Here is a 24460-nt window from a genome sequence, read left to right on the forward strand (position 1 = left end):
ATAAATATACAGTATGTAAAGCGCTGCATAAATTGTCGGCACTCTAAATATTTATTTCAGGTACCTATATAGCGCCGTCCATTTACGCATCACTTTACATATATATTGTACATTCACACCAGTCCCTGTCCTCAAGGAGCTTACAATCTATGTCCCCTAACTCACATTCATACATACATATACTAGGGCAAATTTAGGCAGGAGCCAATTAACCTACCAACATGTCTTTGGAGTGTGGGAGGAAACCAGAGTACCCGAAGGAAACCCGCACAGGAAGAACATGCAAACGCCATGTATGTAGTGCCATGGTTGGGGATTTAAAAGACCCTAGTGCTGCTGGGCGGAAATTCTAACCACTTAGCCACTGTTCTGCCTGTAAAAAAATAAAAAAAAGGTTTGGTTGGAGCAGTAACTTTTTTTTTTTTTTTTTTTTTTTTTTTTTATACTGTATGTGTCTATTCAGGGATCTTCCTTTAGGATTAAGTAGATCACTTTAGTTATTTTTTTAATGGATTCATATTTGAATTGAACTGTGTTTTCTTATATCTACCTGGAAGTTAGCTTTAGGATTGGACCCAAAACTAAAATATCAGATGTTGTTTAATTTATACTTCTTTTGCAGAGAGTCTACTGTGGACATGAATATACGATCAACAATTTGAAGTTTGCACGTCACGTGGAATCAAACAATGAACAGATCAAAAAAAAGTTATCTTGGGCAAAGGTAGATCATTTGTAGGTTTTTGTTTTTATTAAGTTTGCAATTCCAAAAGAAGAACATGCAGAAGTCTGGGCAAAGATCACTCCTAGACAGCGATGCCCCTGGACACAAGAGCTTACAGGGAAACAAATGTGCATGCACGTGTGTTTGTTGCTTTTTTTTATATACTGTGTATGAGGCTATAAATATGAATGGTTCTAATAGGAGATACATAAGTAGAGATCCATATAGATGCTAAATTATTCCTCCTTTGAATTGTCCTACAGTTTAATCCTGAGCTCTGTTTCACCCTACAGGAAACATACAACAATGGGGAACCCACCATACCATCCACACTGGCGGAAGAGTTCACATATAATCCATTTATGAGGGTCAGGTGAGTTCATCCAGCACATCAAGAGGAACTAGAACTATGGTCCAACAAGCCTTGCATGTCTTCTGTTCAATCCCCCTTCCTTGTATATCAAGGCATGTGCACCTAATAAATGGCTAGCAGTGAATACGTCATATGACGCCCAGTCAGGATATAGGAACCACTTCCCGGACGTCAATCTGCTATAGGCCGGGCGGGAAGTGGTTAAAGTCCGATTAGGGGTTCTCTGAACTACCCCCCCCCCCCCCATTTCCCCTTTTGTTTTGGCTGTTACAGTAGTCATGTGATCAGAAGCCAATCTTACTAACCCCCAATCATAAACAGCGACAAGGAGTTGTCGGTGACATCTAGGTCATAGTTCTGGGGGGCATGTAATTGAGCGCACACTCTCGGCACAGAACAACCACCCTGCATGTACACATAGGGCAGCACGGCTTTAAAGCCCACCGCCATACTGCCCAATATATGCACATGGCCAGCAACAACGGGTGAACCTGACACCCTCTACATGCCCCTTAAATGTAAGGATAAACACTTCTGGGTGGGGGGGGGGGGGGTTGAATACTTTTACATTAACTTTTACATTCATTTAAAGAGCTAAACATTCCCTTTAACTGGAATATCTGCATTTGCACCAACAGGGAGAAGTCCGTGCAGGACCACGCAGGGGAGAGTGACCCCATCTCTACGATGGCATCAATCCGCAAAGAGAAAGATAATTTCAAGGTGCCCAAAGACTGAATCCGGCTTCTCAGCACAAATTCTTCTCTGGATCACTCTTTGATTGTCTCGCAGCGGAGGGCACTTTAATCTTTTAAATCTGTAACTTTGTCCTGGCTAGCAAATTCTCATTTAAATGTTTTATTTTTTATAAATCTGGTTAAGTAAAAAATTTCTCATTTTTGGTAAAGCTTAGGAAATGATGAGTTGCTAGCTGGCACAAATAATATTGTGAATGTGTAATATCCAATCCATGTGCATGGCTGATTTTGTTACTAGAGCTTTGATTTGCGCCCCCTCCTGGCGCTGTGGGGGGGGGGGGATTGGGGGATTGATGCCAAAATAAGCTGTCAGATCATTATATCTGTAAAAAGAAGAGAACAAGGTATTTTTATTTTTAAATTAGTAATATTATTTTGATTTCAAATGTATATCAGCACATAATGGAATTATTTTGGTTTTAAAGAGCAACTTTTCCCAGAATCCTACGCCTCCTATTTTCTGTGTTCTGGGAACCATTGTGGAACCTGAGGCCCCAGAGAACAAGGGAGGTCGTGGCCGGGTGGTGGGGGAAATCCTCATGCCAGCAGTGAATAGGAACCCATTGAGGGAACAATAAATAGATTGCTATTGCTGATATCTTTCGGAAAATGCATGGCTGTCATGCTTATCCTTTGGCTTCAGCACTTTCAGAGGACATCCCACAAAGCAACCAGTGAAACTGGAGTCAGGACTCATGACTGGCTTAATTCTTCTGGATCAGTGACTTAGGGGCTCATTTCTATAGCTGTCCGCTCTCCAATATATAAGCTACTGAATGCCATGGCACGCCCATTCAAAAATGTGGCCCATGACATGTAGCCTGCACTATCCTGCTACTTTAAAGTGGATGTAAACCCTCACATATACCCAGTGAAGTGACTGGCGTCAGGTGATACAAAGGGATGAAACGAATCCTCCTACATAGGTTGTACCTGTTTATCTGCAGCCCTCTCTTCGCTACATCCATTCAGAGTCCTGCATTTATACATCTTGTCTGAGCTGTCAGAAAAAAAAGGGGGCAGAGAGCTGAAGGTGCACCTCTCAGAGCACAGTGAGGAGAGCTCTGAGAGCAGATTGGAGGAAAGGGGCACACCCGCCTTTATAGAGCTCACAAGAACAGCACTGAGGCTGTCAATCACAGGCTGTGTGCTGGAGCTTCTTCCCATGTCACTTTTTTTTTTTCAATTATGATTTTTTTATTAATACCCACAGTGGGTAAAAACAGGTTACCACATCTATACATTCAGACATGGAAAACATAAGACATAGTATGAACATATGTAACAACTAACAGTTTGATTGTATGTACATTACCAGGAAAGGTCCTGAGAAAACATCCGTAGAAATTGTCAAATAATGTAAATAAGCAAACAACCAAAAAAATAGGTAAGACTGGAAAAGCAATGACCAGTAAGTTACGTCCTTCTGTCTATGGGTTATGCAAGAGATGAAGAGTATGTTGTGGTGTAAGACCCTGTCTTTCCCAAAAAACAGTTTTCTGGTTTACAGTCAAAGGAAATTAAGAAAAGGGAGAAAATAAAGGAGTAAGGATGAAAGTGGACAGGAAAAATAAGAGGGGATAGGCCCCTTTTACCTTTTTCTCTGTTGGTGTCAGAAGTGACTCATGTTAACAGAGGAACTAGACAGCAGAGAGAAATTACACTTAGTGCTTTGGAGAGAGGAAAGTAAACGCTATAGAAATATTTGCTTTGTTCAGATTTCATGTCTGAGGTTTACAACCACTTTAAAGGAGAAGTACAGCAGACCAAAGCTTATTTGGCTGTACTTCTCCTGTGGATCACAGGAGCGCAGATAATTTTACACTCCTGTGACCCGTTTTCAGCAGACAACGGGCTGAATCTCGTTGCCGGCAGATGTCACAGAGCCGGTCCAGGCTCTGGAAAGATCGTGGCCAGATGGTCGGGATCCACCCACGTGGCTGGACCGGCATATGGCTCAGTCTCTCCGCTTACCATACTTCTCTTTTAAGACAGCAGAGAGAATTGTATCACCGGAGGAGAGGCGGTCGTGAGTTTTTTTTTTTTTTTTCCCCTATTCATTACTATTGCGCTCTTTCAGCTTAGGACTCTCAAAGCCAGCGAAGAGCACTCCACATTGGTAAAGCACATCATTGCACTTTGTAAATGTACTGAGCATTTTCTTTTAAAGCAGAAGTATAGTCGAAGTATGGTTTCCTTTTAGACCCATTTAGATCCACAGTCCTAAATTCACAGGATCCGCATGCCAGGTAAAGGGCATTTTTTTAGGTCAGCAATAGAAACGTGCATATTTGTGTCGTGACAGGTTCCCTTACAGTCCTGATGGGGGAGAGGGAAAGAGACTTGCCCCAAAAGTTGCTCTTGAAAACCTTCATGCTGTATATTAAGTAATATTTACTGACACCAGCAGTTCTGTTTTGTTTCTTTACTTGAGTGTGAACATGCCAAAGGCACTACCAGCTTGGCACTTTCCTCTTCCTATGCCAGCTCAAAGTCTAACCACTTACTAGAGAACAAAGAAAAAAGTCATTACTGCAGTTATTTCCTGTAGTGCAAAGAGTGGTGCAGTGTACTGCATCAACCTATCAGAATTCAGCTTCCATCGTTGAAGGGCAGTTAGAAGAATAAGAGTGAAATGCTGACCGCTCCACTAGTCGCCATGCATATCCAAAGCTTTTAAAGCCCAGCAGAACTTTCTTTTTGAGGCTCAGTTCACACCAGGAGCGCGCCTGCTTTTTTGCATGTTTCTATGTGTTTAGGGCTGCCCTTTGTGGAAGAAGCACGCAATAAAAGGTGCCTGCGCAATTTTGAAAATCACGCCACAACAAGCCGCATGGCCATACCATATCATGCATTTTAGTGAATGCGTTCGCAAAATGCATGGGGTGCCATTAGGAATTAATGAGACCGCCACGCATCTGCCAATGGGCAGCTTGTTTTTGTGTGTTGCGGGAAAGTGCATGATTTTGTGCGCGTCCCTGCAGTGCACTGGTGTAACTGAGCCCTAAATCCGCTTAATGATTGCCATACACTGTGTGTGAAAATAGGGCGATCAATGTCCGATTCGACTGAAAACGGGACATCGATCGAGTGAGACAAAAATGGCATAGCCTTTGCACGTGGTTGCGTCTCGTTTGTCGGCAGAAGTAAGGTTAAAACTGGCGCAGAGGAGGCGTCTCATCGCTTCCTCACCAGCTGTCAGTAGCCTCTGAAGCGCAATCCGAACGCGGATTGGGCCTCAAAGGAAAGGGATATCTAAATCTACCCTTAAACAACCAACTTGGCTTGGGTTCACACTTGTGCGGTGCAGGACACCACATGTGATTCGGATAGGAATCGCACAGCTTTCCTGTTCAAATCATATGCAATTCTTCGCAGTGCAATGTGAGCCCATACGTTTTGTATGGGCTCAATTCGCACCGCACTCTCACAAAAAAGGGTGCAGGCATACATTTTTTTTTTTTTTTTTTTTTTGCCGCACTGGAATCTGATCGCATGGGTGTTCACATGCATGCGATCCAATTCTTGCAATCGCACTGCGTTTTACGACCTGTTTTGGGATGTCATTAATTTAACATAAACACTGGTGGCAGATTGCATGAATGGAGTGTGATTTCAATGCAGTGCGAGGAATACTCAGGATTCACTGCATTTCCTGCACCGCATATATGTGAACCGGGGCTAAAAGTCCTATGTCGTTATTCTGAGCCCCCCCATCTCCAATGTACCATTGTGCCTCCATACACTACTAGTTATTACATAAATTGCATTTGAAGGGTTACTTCACCTTTTACTGGCTTTTGACAAAAAAAAAAACTTGAAGAATTATCGTGTCCTCAATACATTAAAGCGGAGCTCTGGGCTCCTTCAGAAAAAATTCAAAGTCAGCAGCTACAAATACTGTAGCTGCTGACTTTTAATATTAGGACACTTACTGTCTACAAATCCAGCGGTGTCCTCAGCCGAGTTGATTTTTCAGGTGACGCCACCATCTCAGGTAAGGGAAACTGGCAGTGAAGCCTTGCGCCTTCATAAGGGCCCTTTCACGCGGGGGCGGTGGGGGCGGCGCCAGCGGTAAAGTGCCGCCATTGTAAGTGGCGATTTACCGTCGGTATTTGGCCGATAGCGGGGCGGTTTTATCCCCCGCTAGCGGCCGAGAAAGGGTTAAAAACCACCGCAAAGCATCTCTGCAGAGGCGATTTGCCGGCGGTATAGCCGCGCTGTCCCATTGATTCCAATGGGCAGGAGCGGTATATACTCCGCTCCTTCACCGCTTCGAAGATGCTGCTAGCAGGACTTTTTTTCCCGTCCTGCTAGCGCACCGCTCCAGTGTGAAAGCCCTCGGGGCTTTCACACTGGAGACAAAGGAGCGGCACTTTCGGGTCGTTTTGCAGGCGCTATTATTAGCGCAATAACGCCTGCAAACCGCCCCAGTGTGAAAGGGCCCTAACCCGTTCCCTACTGCCGCGACAAATTCACACGGAAGTGGGAGTGGGTACCTGTCAAAACCAGGTACCCCCCCCATGAAAGGTGCCAAATGTGGCAGTGGGGGCGGAGAAAAACCCTTTTGGGTGGAGCTCCACTTTAACATGCAGTGCTGCATTTTGTGCATTTTAAGAGCCGCTCATCCAACACTTGGTACATCTGCAGGAAGGGAGGCCAATAAAATGAGCAGCTGAAAAGGAAAACATTCTTTCACAGCACTGCATGTTAATGGGCTGAGGACATTGTCATTTTTGGGGATGTTTTTGGCAGTAAACTAACCCTTTAAGTTATTACTTGTATCTTGCATTAGTATATAGAAACAAATTTAAAAGACATATTCTGAGATAATTATATATTAGTTTCAGAATTTTACATATATGGCCTCATTAAGTAAGGCAATGTATAGCAGCCCATACCAGCCAATCAGAATTCATTAAGCATAATCTGATTGGTTCTTATGCGTTAAGTGTTAACCAGCAGGTTATGAGTGTGTGGAGTGAACGTTAATCCACTGCAATATTGTGCTCAACTGTTAAATATATTTAAATAATTCTGCTTAAGTTAAACTGAGAGCATATGTTTTGCAATAAATTGCATTTAACAGTGTCATTCTGAAAGTATGTTTGTTGTCTTTATATCTCTGATCTGTTTAACGAACCTCAGAACAAAAATAAATGATTTACTATCCTTATTTAAAACAATTGGTCTTTGCAAAGAGTGACGATGGAATGCAAAGTATACTAATCAATGGGAGCCAATAGGATTTCAGCTTTGGAGCAACCAAAAACGAAGGTGGTAGCTTATTGGTTGCAGTTACAGTATTTTGGATGTTACTTGGAATAAAATCCAGCCTAAAGCTGACCATAGATGCATAGCTCTGCAGGGTCCAGCTGAATTTCGATCCATGCATGGGTGCTATGGTTGTACAGAAGTTGCTCTACCGCCTACAACCGCCCTGCTGGAAAATCTCCTCTTGATCTGTGTAGTCTGACAGTAGGGAAGTCTCCCCACTGTCAGAATACAATGACACAATGGGAGGATTCCCCCATCCACCTCAAGTGTGTGAATTGGGGAATCGGGTGCATTTTTTTTGTTCAAAACCGCTGGTTTAATGTAAAAAAATGGTCCCATCTATAGCCGGCTTAACCTCTTGGTGCCAGCCGCACGCATATATGTGGCTGCTCGGCGGGTGGACCTTAACACCAAGCGGCCACACATACGTAGCCCTGTTAAAACAACTTGACTTGCTAAGAGCGCGCTCCCACACGGTAGCCACCAAAACTCTCGATGCATACTTGCGATAAGGAGCTTTCCAATCATGTGACTGCTGTGACAGCCAATCACAGCGGTCACATGACCCAAATTCCCACCTCCCGCCTTTTAGAACTCTTAAAGGCCCGGGAGGCGCAAAAGGGTTAAGGGTTTGTTTTACTGTACTTCTTTGTAATGTGTTAACATGCATTGAGTTAAAGTGGTTGTACACCCTGTACAACCACTTTTACCTACAGGTAAGCCTATATTAAAGCTTACCTGTAGGTGCTGGAATTATCTCCTAAACCTCCACGGTTTAGGAGATATTTACAAAATGTCAGTTTTTATACTTGCCTACCTCAGGGTCCATTCAGGCCCACTAAAAAAAATGGGAGAGGATTCCGTCCTCTTTCGTTTAGGTGGCGTGCATTGGAGGTAGCTGGGTGTAAATGGACAGCAGAGTCAGTTTACTCCCGACTGCCCATAGAGTAGAGTGGGCTGTGCCCGTGTCCAGATACTGAGCGGTCATAGAGATGTGTCGTCCATCTGCTCTGCTCTGATCACCTCACAGATCCCCTGCTGATCGCAACGGAATATGCCTCATGTGAAAGTGGCCCTAGTGTGTTTCGGTATCATTCAGTATGAATTGCACTGAAAGGCAGAAAACCATTATATATGTTACTGCGCAATACTGAAAATCAGAAATGTAAATGGTCTTTTTTTCACTTCTTTTCATTTTCAAAAATTGTTATGTTACAGCCTTATTCCAAAATGGATTACATTCATTATTTTCCTCAAAAGTCTACAAACAATACCCCATAGCGACAACGTGAAAGAAGTTTGTTTGAAATCTTTGCAAATTTATTAAAAATAAACTCCCTAAAAATAAATTCCCATGTACATAAGTATTCACAGCTTTTGCTCAATACTTTGTTGAAGCTCCTTTGGCACCAATTACAGCCTCAAGTCTTTTTGAGTATGAAGCTACAAGCTTGACACACCTATTTTTCGACAGTTTCCCCATTCTTCTTTGCAGGACCTCTCAAGCTCCATCAGGTTGGATTCAGAGTGTTGGTGCACAGCCATTTTCAGATCTCTCCAGAGAAGTTCAATCGGGTTCAAGTCTGGGCTCTGGCTGGGTCACTCAAGGAAATTCACAGATTTGTCCTGTAGCCACTGCTTTACTATCTTGGCTGTGTGCTTAGGGTCGTTGTCCTGTTGGAAGATGAAGCTTTGCCCCGGTCTGAGGTCCAGAGCGCTATGGAGCAGGTTTTCATCAAGGATGTCTCTGAACATTGCTGCATTCATCTTTTGCTCAATCCCGACTAGTCTCCCAGTTCCTGCCCCTGAAAAACATCCCCCACAGAAGTCCCGGGGCGATTTCCTGTATTTTGTGTCAGCACAATGCTGCCACCACAATGCTTCACTGTAGGGATGATATTGGCCAGGTGATGAGTGGTGCCTGGTTTCCTCCAGACATGATGCTTGCCATTCAGACCAAAGAGTTCAAACATTGTTTCATAAGACCAGAAAATTTTATTTCTCATGGTCTGAGAGTCCTTCAGGTGCCTTTTGGCAAACTCCAGACGGTCTGTCATGTGCCTTTTACTAAGGAGTGGCTTCCGTCTGACCACTCTACCATACAGGCCTGATTGGTGGAGTGTTGCAGAGATGGTTGTTCTTCTGGAAGATTCTCCTCTCTCCACAGAGAAATGCTGGAGCTCCGTCAGAGTGACCATCGGGTTCTTGGTCACCTCCCTGACTAAGGCTCTCCTCCCCCGATCACTCAGTTTGGCCAGGTGGCCCACTGTAGGAAGAGTTCTGGTGGTTCCAAACTTCTTCCATTTACAGATGATGGAGGCCACTGTGCTCATTGGGACCTTCAATGCTGCAGACATTTTTCTGTACCCTTCCCCAGATCTGTGCCTCAACACAATATTGTCACTGAGGTCTACAGACAATTCCTTGGACTTCATGGCTTGGTTTATGCTCTGACATGCACTGTTAACTGTGGGACCTTATATAGACAGGTGTGTGCCTTTCCAGATCATGTCCAATCAACTGAATTTACCACAGGTGGACTCCAATCAAGTTGTAGAAAAATCTCAAGGATGATCAGAGGAAACAGAATGCACCTGAGCTCAATTTTGAGTGTCATGGCAAAGACTGCGAATACTTATGTACGTGTGTTTTTTTTAAACTTTATTTATAAATTTGCAAAGATTTCAAACAAACTTCTTTCACGTTGTCATTATGGGGTATTGTTTGTAGACTTTTGAGGAAAATAATGAATTTAATCCATTTTGGAATAAGGCTGTAATATATATATATATATATATATATATGTATATATGTGTGTGTGTGTGTGTATGTATGTGTGTATATATATATATATATATATATATATATATATATATATATATATATATATATAATTTTTTTTTTTTTAAGAATTATTATTTATTCTATAAAATTATATATTTTTTTTGTGGAAGTACAAAAAAAAAAAAAAAAAAAGGTTTTGCCCTTTTTGTCGTATCTATCTCAGCATAATGGAGTGCCATTTTACAAACCATTCCCAAATGCTTCTCTTTGTTTCCAGCTTATAACAAATTACCACATTTTTCAGACATCCACACCGCGGCTGTAGCCAGAAGACCCAATGGAGCTTTCAGACTCCACTGTCCCCCGCAGTTCTGAAGATACATCTGCTCAGCACAGCTGGAGTAATAGGAGATGATGGAAAACTTTAATTAAAAAAATCCATAATGTATAATTAATACACAAGCCATTGCAACTGATAATAAACACTACGTTTACACCCATTTTTTGTCCCATAATCATCCATTTGCTTATTAGTCCTGCCTGGTTCTCCACCTTCATTTTATTATAGAGAACTAAACAACACATCCCTCCTTTGTTCTACAGACAAGGAGAGGGGTAGGTGTTCTGTAGTCCAAATCAGAAGTGAGCAATGTAGGGTGACACCGCTGCTCCTCTATATAGACAGTGATCTGTAAAAGGCAACATGAAACAAAGAAATAATTTCCCTCTATTCAATATGTGGATATGTATATATGGCAGTTCACACATAGAATACAAGGATTGTATGGATCGGACAGAGGCACTAGGAAGTAGACTATGTAAATTTATTACTGTTAAAAATTAAACCTTTTATGTGTACTTTTTTTTTTCCATCTTGGAGCTTCATTTTCCAACAAATTTCCAGCACAAGCAAGGTGTTTTTAGCCACCAGGGGGCAGAATTTCAGTCATATGTCATTGGCAGGAGGCAGCACATTCTAGGCTGAGCAATGTAAAGTAACCTGCACTATGCAAACAGGAAGCAAAATAACCAATTTGCTATATAGCAGGCATGGTGGTCACCATATACTTACCTGTAATCGGGAGGATCCATCCCATAACACCCAGATATTTCTGGGTAAGTTTTGATTTTCTGAGAATGTGAAACTTACGTAGGAAATTGCAAGCCCACAAGATACGCATACCTCCCAACATTTTGAGATGGGATTGAGGGACACCTACTAGAAAACGTATGTAGACATAGGACATGCCTCTTGCCACGCCCCCTTAAAGGAGAATTAACCAAAAAAAAATGTTAATTAAATCCACAAGGGCTTTTTTTTTACCACGACTATTCCTTTATATTGGCTTTAAAACTTGACAAATGCAGCAATTTAGAATTTGGATGAAAGGTTTAGCACTGGGAAACACTTTTTGAAAGATAAAAAGTGCATTTTATATACAGCTATATGGATCAGACCAAAATGAGGGACAAATGAGGATAAAAGAGGGACAGAGGGACATTGCTCCAAATCAGGGACAGTCCCTCGAAATCAAGGACAGTAGGGAGCTATAGGTACAGACCTGGCAATTGGCTGCTGTATTGTGGCACGGTGGAGGATCTTGTGTTACCCCATAGCAGGAGGTACCAGGTATTTTTCAAGATGGTAGACAACTGTACCAGAGGAATGCAAGAGGTGGAGGATGCATATTGTGCTTGCTATAAATGGGACTTCAGTTTGCTTGAAGGTGTGAAGTAAATCTTCTATACAAATAAATGAAATGAAAAAAGACTGAACTCTAAAGACAAAGTAAAATACATACATTAATAGAGCTCTGTAATCATTATATCATAAGAGACATCTTCTTAGATGCCGGCAGTTCACATTCCTGACTATTTGTCCTAGTATCAGCCTTTTGCAGTCCCTGTAGAGCAGAGCTCAGAGGAAGGGAGCAAACAGCAGCACAAGGAGCCAATCAGTTGATGTGCTGATAAGAGGACAAAGCAGAGTGAGGGAGAGATGAGCTCATCACTTTGCTGCCTTCCCTGTCCATTCAGAGGTTGGGGCTACTCCAGGACAACCTTGACTTAGAGGAAGTGTGTTGAATGATGCGGGCTGCCTTTCCACCTCGAAGACTGTGGACACCTTGGGGCAAAAAGAAGTATTACAGAGGGCAGCTCCAGATTGAAAGTGGGCACAACAGCAAAAGCTGCTGCTTTTTTTACCTTTTACCTGTATGAAAGCATGTACATTGCAAATATTAATCAGAAAGCTTTCCTGTATGCTAAAAAGGCGTAACACTGTGATATAATGATATAATGGGCAAGTTCTCCACATTCATTCCAGTCAGTGGCGACCCGTCCATTGGGGGCGCCCGAGCCTTGCCCCCTCTATCCACGGTCACCACCCTCTCCACCTTTTAATGATGCAATGCTCTGTTCATCGCTGCCGCCACCACCCACTATTCATGCATCCGGCCCCTTTCAGGATGCCGGGCGCCTGAATTACAGCGGCGGGGGTGGTTTTTTTTAAGCACCTGATTTGAGCCAGAGGCTCTACTAGGCTTCAAAATAGGGTGGGCTCGTGGCGAAGAGCATTGCGCTACAAGCCCACCCAGGTGGTACAACAGTGAATGATGGCTGAAGATGGCTTACTGGGCTCAGCTAGCACCAGAGACTTTCTAATTTGCTACACTTTAGGGGCTTGTGGTCCCTGCCTGCAAAGGACAATTGCTAAAGGCCTGGCTGTGCCAGAGTCAGGCCTGACCATGTTGTGCTAGCTGTACCTGAAGATTAGAGAGGAAGCCGTGTGCAGGAGGAGAAATGGAGTGTATATACTAGAGTGTATATAGTCGTCCCAAGCAAGTTTTGTCAATTCTGATGGGCATCCCATATTTCCCTAACCCCATCCAAGTTCAATCCCCTCAATAAAACAACAAAACAAAAAAAGTTCCCTGACTGTTCCATGTCTCCGAGTGACTGAGAAGTGAATGCTGGGCTAAGCAAGGTGACGGTTGAAGCACAACATCTAGCAGCTCCTATGAGGGTACCGCTACATAAATAAAGTCCACCTGTGTGTAATTTATTCTCAGAATAAATACAGCTGTTCTGTGAAGCCCTCAGAAGTTTGTTAGAGAACCTTTGTGAACAAACAGCATCATGAAGGCCAAGAAACACACCAGACAGGTCAGGCATAAGGTTGAGGAGAAGTTTAAAGCAGGGTTAGGTTTTAAAAAAATATCCCAAGCTTTGAACATCTCGTGGAGCACTGTTCAATCCATCATCTGAAAATAGAAATAGTATGGCACAACTGCAAACCTACCAAGACATGGCCATCCACCTAAACTGACAGGCCGGGCAAGGAGAGCATTAATCAGAGAAGCAGCCAAGAGGCCCATGGTAACTCTGGAGGAGCTGCAGAGATCCACAGCTCAGGTGTGAGAATCTGTCCACAGGACAACTATTAGTCGTGCACTCCACAAATCTGGGCTTTATGGAAGAGTGGCAAGAAGAAAGCCATTGTTGAAAGAAAGCCATAAGAAGTCCCGTTTTCAGTTTGTGAGAAGCCATGTGGGGGACACAGCAAACATGTGGAAGAAGGTGCTCTGATCAGATGAGATCAAAATTTTACTTTTTGGCCTAAAAGCAAAATGCTATGTGTGGCGGAAAACTAACACTGCACATCACCCTGAACACACCATCCCCACCGTGAAACATGGCGGTGGCAGAATCATGTTGTGGGGATGTTTTTCTTCAGCAGGGACAGGGAAGCTGGTCAGAGTTGATGAGAAGATGGGTGGAGCCAAATACAGAGCAATCTTAGAACAAAACCTGTTAGAGTCTGCAAAAGGCTTGAAACTGGGGCGGAGGTTCACCTTCCAGCGGGACAACAACCTTAAACATACAGCCCGAGCTACAATGGAATGGTTTAGATTGTGTGTTAAGCCTCATACACAGGATCAGATTGTTGGCAGGGGATTGTCAGTTTAGAGATTGTTGTCCTAAAATCTGTCCGTTAGTACGCTCCTTTTGACAATTGTTGTCCAACTTTCTGCCAACAAATGTTAGATGACAGGCTAGTAAATTTTCGGCAGACGACGGTTGGTTGTCAGATTTTCTGATGGTCAGTACACAAGCCCGTCACACAAAAGTTGAAAGTACAAGCACGCATGCTCGGAATCAATGCTCACCAAACACAAAATTAGCAGAAGGGGCCCAAAGGGTGGCGCTCAAGAGCTGAAATTCCTCATAGTACGTCACTACGTTCATGTTTGTTGGCCGACAATTGTGTACCGTTAGTATGCAAGACAAGATCCAGGCACACGCCCTTTTTACAAAAATCAGAGCAAAATATTACAGCGCACACATACAAAAAAGCAATTTACCTCCAGCAGGGCTAGTTTAAAACACCTAAACAATCTAAAAAATATTAGCAAAAAATATGGGGATTTGGTCACACCATATTGCTATATGGTGCTAAGCCCACTTACTGCGACTTTTTGCTAATATTTTTTGCTAATATTTTTTAGATTGTCTAGGTGTTTTAAACTAGCCCTGCTGGAGGTAAATGTCTTTTTTGCATGTGTGCGCTGTAATATTTTGCTCTGCTGTATGGTCTTATGGCTGCACCAGCTTTAATGCATCTTTTAGGGCGTGCCCCCCAAATATCTTGTTTGTTTATTGTATGGATTCTGACCAAATCCCTTTGGTTGCGGCGCACCCCACTCTTTCATTAAGTGCCTCTCATTAGTGTCCACTTGTGTCATGGGTGGAGACCTCAAAGTTCTCCCATATAGAAGAGTGTTTGCTCTCATGGTTCAGAGAAGCAGGATCTCCCAATCCATGGATAGTGTAGGACCCACTAATCATGGGGTACTTTGTCGCAGTAAGTGGGCTTAGCACCATATAGCAATATGGTGTGACCAAATTCCCATATTTTTTGCTAATATTTTTTAGATTGTCTAGGTGTTTTAAACTAGCCCTGCTGGAGGTAAATGTCTTTTTTGCATGTGTGCGCTGTAATATTTTGCTCTGCTATATGGTCTTATGGCTGCACCAGCTTCAATGCATCTTTTAGGGTGTGCCCCCCAAATATCTTGTTTTTTTTTTTTTTTTTTTACAAAAATCAGACACTCGGTTGGCCAACAATCGCACCGTGTGTACAATGCTTTAGAATGGCCCAAAGTCCAGACCTAAATCCAATTGAGAATCTGTGGCAAGACTTGAAAATTGCTGTTCGCAGACGTTCTCCATCCAATCTGACAGAGCTTGAGATATTTTGCAAAGAAGAATGGGCAAAAATGTCACTCTCTAGATGTGCAAAGCTGGTAGAGACATCCCCAAGAAGACTTGCAGCTGTAATTGCAGTGAAAGGTGGTTCTACAAAGTATTGACTCGGGGGCGCTATACAAATGTACCCCACACTTTTCACATATTTATTTGTAAAAAAAAATTGAAAACCGTTTATCATTTTCCTTCCACTTCACAATTATGTGCCACTTTGTGTTGTTCTATCACATAAAATCCCAATAAAATAAATTTACGTTTTTGGCTATAACGTGACAAAATGTGGAAAATTTCAAGCGGTATGAATACTTTTTCAAGGCACTGTATAACCCAGGGCTGGTGCAAAGATTTGCTGGGATGACAAGTCCTCTATGTGATTTTTTTTTTTTTTGGTGACAGGATATTTTTAATGAGACCCCGGATGTCTTACCTGTGCTCCAATAATTAATCTAATGCAGTTTTCTCTGGCAGTCTTCATACTGGCTAGAGAAAATGAAAAGGGGACCCAGAAGTGACGTTTTACACGTTGCTTCCAGATCAGCAAGGAGAAGGGGAGGAGAGCGTACGCATGTCCACCCTGCTCCCTCCCCTGTATCCGTCCGCACCCACTGTGCCAGTCCTGGGACTGCAGATGGGCAAGTGGAGCCCGGGATACATTGCCAGGGGGTTTGAAAGCAATCCAATGGCTGCATAGGATTGCTTCCACCGGACAGCCAGAAGCTGGCTTGTCCGACATACACACTCTCCTGGTGGCTGCAGACACCGGGAGAGGGTGTAAAACCCACCACTGTCAGGTCTGTACCACATACGGACCTGGCAGCGAAATGGTTAAAAGACTGAATCCCCAACAAGTATCCAGGGATTTGGATTTTTCCACCCCCTCCCCTATCCTGGCGCCTAAGACCCGGTTCACACTGATACAACAATCGCTCCGACTTTGGAGCACTTGTCGCATCGGAAGTCGGACCCCATTCAGTGCAATGGAACCGTTCTAAGCGGTGCGAGTCGCTCCGACTTAGAAAAAGGTTCCTGCATTACTTTTGGTATGACTTGCATTGACTTCTGTTAAAGAAGTTGCATGCAAGTCACGCCGAAGTTGCACTGGGGTCCGACGTTGAAGTCGCGGGCAGTTGTGAACCAGGGCTAAGGTGCCTGCCTAAGCAGCTTTATATGCTGGCGCTGGCCCTGATAGAGCCGTGATCTGAAAATTAATTGTAAAATGTCAAAAAATGTAATCTTCTCGACCTGGGTTCTAAGAGCCCTTGCACACTGGGGCGGCGTCGGTGGTAAAACGCCGCTATTATTAGCGGCGTTTTACCGTCGGTATGCGGCTGCTAGTGGGGCGGTTTTACCCCCCGCTAGCGGCCGAGAAAGGGTTAAATACCACCGCAAAGCGCCTCTGCAGAGGCGCATTGCCGGCGGTATAGCCGCGCCATCCCATTGATTTCAATGGGCAGGAGCGGTAAAGGAGCGGTATACACACCGCTCCTTCACCGCTCCGAAGATGCTGCTGACAGGACTTTTTTTACCGTCCTGCCAGCGCATTGCTCCAGTGTGCAAGCCCTCGGGGCTTTCACACTGGGATGACAGCAGCGGCACTTTCGGGGCGGTTTGCAGGCGCTATTATTAGCGCAATAGCGCCTGCAAACCGCCCCAGTGTGCAAGGGCTCTAAATGTTACTGATGGCCTTGCTAAACTTTAAATAGCTAAACAGCTGCTGAGTCTCTGCAGTGTTCAAAGATCAGCTTAATGATTTCTTTCACAAAGGTCCGGCCAACTGTGTAAACTCTCCACGTCAGAATTTACAAAGGATCTGTGTTAGGTAGAGATCTTTACTATTTTATTATTATTATTCAGGATTTTTATAGCACCAACAGTTTGCACAGTGCTTTATAAAATTAAAGTGTTACTAAACCCACAACAGTGAAATCAGTCTGTATACAGAATGTGACTGGCTCTCAATGGAGCCGGTTCACGCAGCTCCGGGGCGGCACTGCAAAAGGGTCCTGTGCGTCTTTGGCTCTGTTTCAGGTCTGAATTCAGGGAAAAGTTCGCACCTGAAATGGAGAACAGAGACGCACCGGACCCCCTGCTGTGAGCCGCGGCTGCAGCAAGTGTGAACCCAACCTTAAAGTGTTACTAAACCCAGGACCCTGCATTCACTATATCTGGTCTCCTACAGTACACAGATCATGGAAATGCAATTATTTTAGTAAATACAACCTGCTAAATACCTTTTTTCATCAGCAGTATATAGCAGTCTTGTGACTTCTATCAGAGTCCAGCAGAGCACTGGTTAAAGCTTGTAGGAGGAGTTTTCACTCTCCTCTGACTGTCCTATGAGGCTGCATGACTCCTGACTTTCTGTCTGGGCAGTGCTGATCACATGCAACACCCCCCCCCCCCCCTAAAAAAAGAGGTTGATCAGAAAAGATAATCGATCATCTATTGAAGCGTGTATAGCCACCATAACTATTCTCTCAGAAGAGATGAAATTTTAAAGCGGAACTTTACCAGAAGCATACTACGCCTCCCAGGTTGGTCACAACCCTTTATGGCGCATGTGCAGATGTACCCACGGGCCCTGCCCAGCCTTCAGCTCCTGGCACATCTGTGCATGCGCACTTAATTTACCGTTACCCCGCAGGAACCTTGTCAGACTTCCCTGGTTGCAGTCTTTGCCACTGTGCGGGAAACCATATGCGCAGGGCCGGTGCTGCCACTAGGCAAACCAGGCAGCCGCCTAGGGCACACTGCTGCCTAGGGCGCACGGCCACTGGTGTTCCAACTCTCTTCTCTCTGCAGCACGCAACGAAGTCTCAGCATCAGCAGGCAGCCGCTGTTCTTTCCGTTTGCACATAGTGTCAGAGGCGCAGCGGCGACACAGAGGACTGTGTCTGTGTCCCGACTCCCAAATGAATGGAAGCAAGCAAACATTCATTGATGGACACTGATAGGTTGCATTTGATGGGCGCTGATGAGGCTGCAATCGATGGGCGATGGTAGGCTGCATTGATGGGCGCTAGTACGCTGCATTTGATGGGCAGATGTGCTGCAGGGTTCTCTCGCTAGGGCATAGCTGCATACAAGCAGGGGGTTGGAGAAATTTTCGCCTAGGCAAGAATTGCCCATGTGCTGCTTGGCAGCACAAATAAAGCTGCTAAATACAAATAATAATATAAATGATAATAAAATAAATAATAATAATAATAAATAAAGCTGCTAAATAGAAAAATCAACTTGTAATAGAGGGAGTGGGAGGAGGCAGGTAACCCCCAATATGCCCTTTTAGGGTGAAGATCCACTTTTTAATGACCAAAGCGTCACATAAAGTTACAATGTAAGGACTGAATTACACCATAGAAGAGAAGAGATGATGTACACATGAATTAATCTAAAGGAGACAATCCACAGAAATAACCCCTCCCCCCACCCATGTGATTAATGTGCTCATTGACAGCCAGCCTATCACACAGCACTGTCTATGGATGACTCCTGCCCGGGCTGTACCATCATGCAGGAAGTGGAGGGGGGAGGTGACACTACATAACTATCACTCTGTAACATACAATGGAGCAGAAAGTGAGTCCGATGCCTGGCTGATCATTGAAGTTTATGATGTCTCCGATCGTCTGCAGCTGGTTAATAACAAACTGAGTTTATGGGGAGGAGATCTGCTCTTGGGTCGCTCTTTACCCCTCTCTCTGCTCCATTTCCTCTTCCTCCATGTGCCTGCAAGGTGAGCTCTCCTCTGTCTTATTGGGGATCTTTATATTGTCTGATTTGATTGCAAGCTTCGCTGTCTACACACTCTGCAGTATTGAAAGCTGCATAGATGACCCCTGACCTCACCTGACCCTGACTTCTACTTCTGTCCTGACACTGGGTGACACTTTGCTGACCTTCCATTATGGAGACTGACTGCACTGCATGCTGAACTACAATATACATGGCAGGACAAGGTGCAGGATGGATAATGCATATAGTGGCCAATCAGATTCCAGATAGCTGTAACAATTTAGTTTAACCACTTACAGACCAGAAGATTTGCCCCCTTAATGACCAGGCCGTTTTTTTTGCGATTCTTCACTGCGTCGCTTTAACTGACAATTGCGCGGTTGTGCGACACTGTACCCAAACAAAATTGACGTCCTTTTTTTTCCCCATAAATAGAGCTTTATTTTGGTGGTATTTGATCACCTCTGCGTTTTTTGGGTTTTTTTGGGCTATAAACAAAAAAAAGAGCGACAATTTTGAAAAAAAGAACTATACTTTTTACTTTACTTTACTAGTCTTGCATTTCACACTTATTTTTAACAGTAAACTGAGCTGATATAGTGAAATAGAGTATTTCACTGTATCAGCTCACTATACTGTTAAAAATAAGTGTGAAATGCAAGACTCCGGTGGGTGTAACAAGATGTCCGCTTGCCGCCTTCTCACTGTATCCTTTCTGTGTAGAAGTGTGGGGTGTAGCAAGATGACGGCGACGGAACATCACTTCCCTTACAAAATCTGATGGGTTGCCAAATCTGACGAAACACCGGCGTGTTTTTTTAAACTGTTAAATTGATGGATTTAGTTCTACTTTAAAGCGGAGTTCCACACAAAAATGGAACTTCCGCTTTTCGGAACCCTCCCCCCCTTCGCTGTCACATTTGGCACCTTTCAGGGGGGAGGGGGGGTGCAGATACCTGTCTACGACAGGTATTTGCACCCACTTCCTTCATAGACTCCCATGGGAGTCTATGCCTCTTCCTGTCAGTCCGCGCTGTCTCCTGGGAAACGCACAGCTCCCAGGAGATAGCGGGGACCAGTTACGATGCGCAGCGCGACTCACGCATGCGCAGTAAGGAACCGGGAAGTGAAGCCGCAACGCTTCACTTCCTGATTCCCTCACCTAGGATGGCGGCGGCAACTGCCGAGAACCGAGCAGGTTCTCGGCGTCGCCTGCCGACATCGCTGGACCCTGGGACAGGTGAGTGGGCATGTATTAAAAGTCAGCAGCTGCAGTATTTGTAGCTGCTGGCTTTTAATATTTTTTTTTTTTTGGCAGTTTAGGTGGACCCCCGCTTTAACACCAAGATATGTGTGATCACATGACTGCTGATCGCTCAGTTCTCAGTCTGCTCATAACAGAGAGCAGTGACTGATCTTCCAGCACTCACTGGGGTGCCGAACTTGAAAGGAGGGGAGCACAACTGGCTCCAGAAATCAGGCAGCTTGGTGGATCCTGACAGAACTGTGGGGATCTTTCCAGATCCTGAAGCAGCTCCTCCGCCTCAGCTAACAGTGGCCAGAAAGCAATAATAAAAGCACTCCTTTGGCCCGCAAGAGAAGTATGTCCAGAAAAGATTTTCATGAAGTGTGTATATAAAGGCAAAATGCATTTTTTTTGGATGGAGTTGGTAAGAGTTAGTACCCCTGTCAGTTTTTTTATTTTATCTGTGTTCCTGCATGGTAGATTCATCTTCTCTACTTTTCTGGCCTCATCCCCTTTCTCTGTCTCAAAAGTGAGACTTAAGGGGTCTGTTTAGACCCCTGATATTTCACTAAAGCCCCCCAATGAGGCTCGTAAAAAAAAAAAAAAAAAAAAAAAAAAAATTGTAAAAAAATAATAACACATTATATAGTAAAAAAAATGTAAACAAGATAATAATAAAATTGTAAAAAAAAAATAATAATAATAAAATAAAAAAACTACTGACCCCATCTACGTCCCTACTGACCCCAATCTCTGCCCTACTGACACCGTATACATTGTAATTTGTTCCAGATATCTTCATCATCATAAGATGGCTTCCTCCAGAAATCTGAGCCGGTTTTGGGAGTGGGGAAGAAAAATTATCTGCGTTGGAAGGAATTACGCAGAACATGCCAAGGAGCTGAAAAATGAGGTGCCCACAGAGCCAGTTTTATTTCTTAAAGCTCCCTCAGCCTACGTGAGGGAAGGTGCGCCCGTTCTCCTGCCCTACTACACCAATAACCTGCACCATGAAGTGGAGCTCGGTGTGGTCATTGGCAAAGGAGGTACAAACATCGCTCAGTCAAATGCCATGGACCATGTAGAGGGCTATGCTCTGTGCCTGGACATGACCGCCAGGGACGTTCAGGACCAGTGTAAGAAGAAAGGCCTTCCGTGGACTTTGGCCAAAGCCTTTGATACGTCTTGTCCTGTTAGCGATTTCATCCCCAAAGAAACAATACAAGACCCCCACAATCTGAAGATCTGGTTGAAGGTGAACGATAACCTCAGACAGGAAGGACACACCTCCTCAATGATCTTCTCCGTCCCGTTCCTCATCAGTTACATCAGCAGGATAATCACCTTGGAAGAAGGAGATCTGATACTGACGGGGACGCCAAAGGGAGTCGCTGCCGTTGGGGAAAATGATGAGATGGTGGCAGGCATAGATAATATCATTACCATGAAGTTTCAGATTAAAAAACAACTGCAGTGAGGAGAACCTATGAATCATATAGCAGTGGAGGACCATTTTGTGAGCCTTATTTTTACATTCTCTCTTTACTTGTCGAACACCGATCGATCATTTCGGCAACTGTAGGGGCCAATGTAAATGCTTAAAGTAGGTTTATACAGTACAGCTTGGAAATAGGGCAATGCGGGTCAGAAGGAGGTCTACTGAAAGACAAATCCACACATCAGTGAACTCTGAATTATCTCAGAAGCATTTAAAGCATCAATAAATGAAATAGATGGGAAAACGATGATTTAGAAGTAAATTTTTTATCTGCTTATATTTTGCCTCCTCTGGTTTTTCTCCCCTCATCAAAATGCTAATAAATTTTTTTTACATTTTACATGACGTGCTAAAGTATTTTTTCATTACATACCTTATTTTAGACCCAGTTATCTCATTACTGGGTTTCTATATTTCTCTATGCAATGCAGGCAGATGATGGTTGGGAGGGGTCTGCAGGGTGCTGTATATGGCTTCCTGAAAACATCACAGCACCCGGCCTCAGTACTCCTCTCAAAAGTCCTGGCTCTTGACAAGTTATGGAAGTATCCAAATGTCTTTATGGAAGGGTGTCAAACTAGCAGAGGATTTCCAAACCAGTGGCAGCTGGTGCTCCATTTTTTTGGGGGGGGGCAAACAAACCCCCCCCCCCCCATCCGCACGCTCGTCCGCTTGCCTGCCAGCCAGCCATTCCGCTGGCCCCAGACTTACCCCATCCAGGTCGCAGGTGGCTTCCCCAGATTTTCCTCCCTGACAATCCAGTCGCTTCTCCTCCCGGACAATCCGGTCTTAGAACCTGCTTCCTGTCCTGGATGGCCGGGAGGAGAAGCAGGAAGACAATAGCAAATCAGCATTCGCTAATGTCACAAGTGGGTGGGCTCGAGGCGCAGTCCCAACCTTTTTGAAGCCAATTAGAGCTTCAGGCGTTCGCCTAAAAAAAAAAAAAAAAATCATAGAAATCCATGCATCTGATGCCCCACATGGAGATTGGGGGGGGGGGGGGGGGTGGCGCCCCCTATGGACCGGCCGCCGCTGTTCCAAACGTTCTAAACTTTCTAAGAAAAGGGCCAGTTTACTGTCCTTCAGGCTTTATGGGGGCCAGACTGTGGCAAGTGGGAGTAGAAAATGCCCCGGCATCCATGCCCCATCATTGGTTTTAATGGGAGAAATAGTGTCCCTTTGTTGGTATCAATGGGAAGAATAGTGTCCCACTGATGGTGTCAGCAGGGTGAATGGTGCCCCGTCATTGCTGTCAGTGGAATAGTGCCCCAAGGGCCAGATAAAGGCAAGCAAAGGGCCACATTTGGCCCCCGGGCCACAGTTTGAAGACCACTTATCTAGAGGATTGGGTGGTCTAGGCAGACGGGTTTGCATGCAGACTACCCGAGGTAACACCCACATGTGATGCTGAGCCTCTGTTTTTAAAACTAAAATTCAATGAATGAAAGGGGCAGGGGGAAGGGACAGCCAGACTGCAGAGGAAAGAGCTAGATAATGTTGGATGTCCCCCAGCCAGGAAATGAGTCCCCTCTATCTGAATGACTGTAACTTCTAAGGCAGACTGAAATTAGAATAAGCAATTTCAGTCCAGGAGAGGAGCCTGTACAACTGTGCAAGACTAAAGGCAAGGCTGGAGTTTAACTTTAGGACTCCATTCACACCTGAGCGATCCAAATCGCGGGCGGAATCGGCGCGATTCTGCTATCGCGGCAAATCGCGGGAAGCTTGTGGGATGCCGTTACTTTTAATAAATCGTGCGGCAAAATCGCTCTGCAATCGGGGTATCATTAACCACTTGCCAACCGGCTCCTGTACATATACGTCGGCAGTTTAAAGATGGATATCTCGGTAACGGCAGCAGCTGCTGCCACAATCGGGGTATCCATCTTTTGAGCCGGCGGTCCTGTTTATGATAATGGTGGTCTCTGCGGCTGATTCACCGCGAGATCACCGTTATCAGCGGCGGGAGAGGGGCCAACGCTGCTCTCCCTCGCCCTCCGCCACTTACCGGAGTCATCGCCGGAGGCGATCGGGACCTGTCTGTGGCTGGGTATAGAGATGAGTGAGGGGAAGATGGCCCCCACCTGTCTCCATACCATAGCAGGGCGGAAGCGATGTCAAAACGTCACTTCCACCCATACGTCTTAAAGGGCAATTTTTCTGTTGTCATTTTTTCAAATGACAATTTTTTTTTTTTTTTAATTGCATTTTAGTGTAAATATGAGATCTGAGGACTTTTTGACCCCAGATCTCATATTTAAGAGGTCCTGTCATGCTTTTTTTCTATTACAAGGGATGTTTACATTCCTTGTAATAGGAATAAAAGTGACATAATTTAAAAAAAAAAAAAAGATCAGGGAAAAAATAAATAAAATCAAGTAAAATAAATAAGAAAATGTTTTTTTTTTTTTTTTTAAAGCGCCCCGTCCCGACGAGCTCGCGCGCAGAAGCGAACGCATACGTGAGTAGTGCCCGCATATGAAAACGGCGGTCAAACCACACATGTGAGGTATCCCCCCTAAAACCTGCCGTACAGCTGGAGAGGTCTGTACACATGCTGCGACACAGTGCATTGTGGGATGTGCAAATTGAATGCGGCTCATTTAATTGACAGGCGGTACTCCTGATGAAAATCACTCGTTCAAGTCGATGGGCTGAGCTGCAACTGTAAGCCGAATGCAAAGAAAGACGAGCAGATGTTCAGGAGACAGCAGGAATTGCCTCCTTAACAACTTGGAAATGGCTGCTCAGCCACCCTTTGAAAAACAATCCACCACGATTTTGCTTTTCATGTCAC

At 44.4% G+C, this 24460-nt stretch overlaps 2 protein-coding genes across 3 annotated transcripts in view; both read left to right on the top strand.

The window, feature by feature from the left end:
* LOC141148736 (hydroxyacylglutathione hydrolase, mitochondrial) overlaps positions 1-10774 on the top strand; it is a 44354-nt gene extending 33580 nt beyond the window's left edge. For both annotated transcript variants that reach the window (XM_073636440.1, XM_073636441.1), the window contains exons 7-10: positions 623-724; positions 1018-1097; positions 1736-1820; positions 10221-10774. In XM_073636440.1, the coding sequence (XP_073492541.1) occupies positions 623-724; positions 1018-1097; positions 1736-1820; positions 10221-10241 (288 nt within the window). In that variant the 3' untranslated portion in view covers positions 10242-10774. The remainder of the gene's footprint in view (positions 1-622; positions 725-1017; positions 1098-1735; positions 1821-10220) is intronic.
* A 7908-nt stretch (positions 10775-18682) lies between these two features.
* FAHD1 (fumarylacetoacetate hydrolase domain containing 1) lies at positions 18683-22003 on the top strand. Its single transcript, XM_073636446.1, has 2 exons — positions 18683-18920; positions 20958-22003. Exon 2 carries the CDS (start codon positions 20977-20979, stop codon positions 21640-21642), a length of 666 nt encoding a protein of 221 aa, XP_073492547.1. The 5' UTR covers positions 18683-18920; positions 20958-20976; the 3' UTR covers positions 21643-22003.
* Positions 22004-24460: the final 2457 nt, after the last annotated feature.

This window comes from Aquarana catesbeiana, linkage group LG06 (genome assembly GCF_042186555.1).
Source record: "Aquarana catesbeiana isolate 2022-GZ linkage group LG06, ASM4218655v1, whole genome shotgun sequence".
In the NCBI taxonomy this organism is placed as follows: domain Eukaryota; kingdom Metazoa; phylum Chordata; class Amphibia; order Anura; family Ranidae; genus Aquarana; species Aquarana catesbeiana.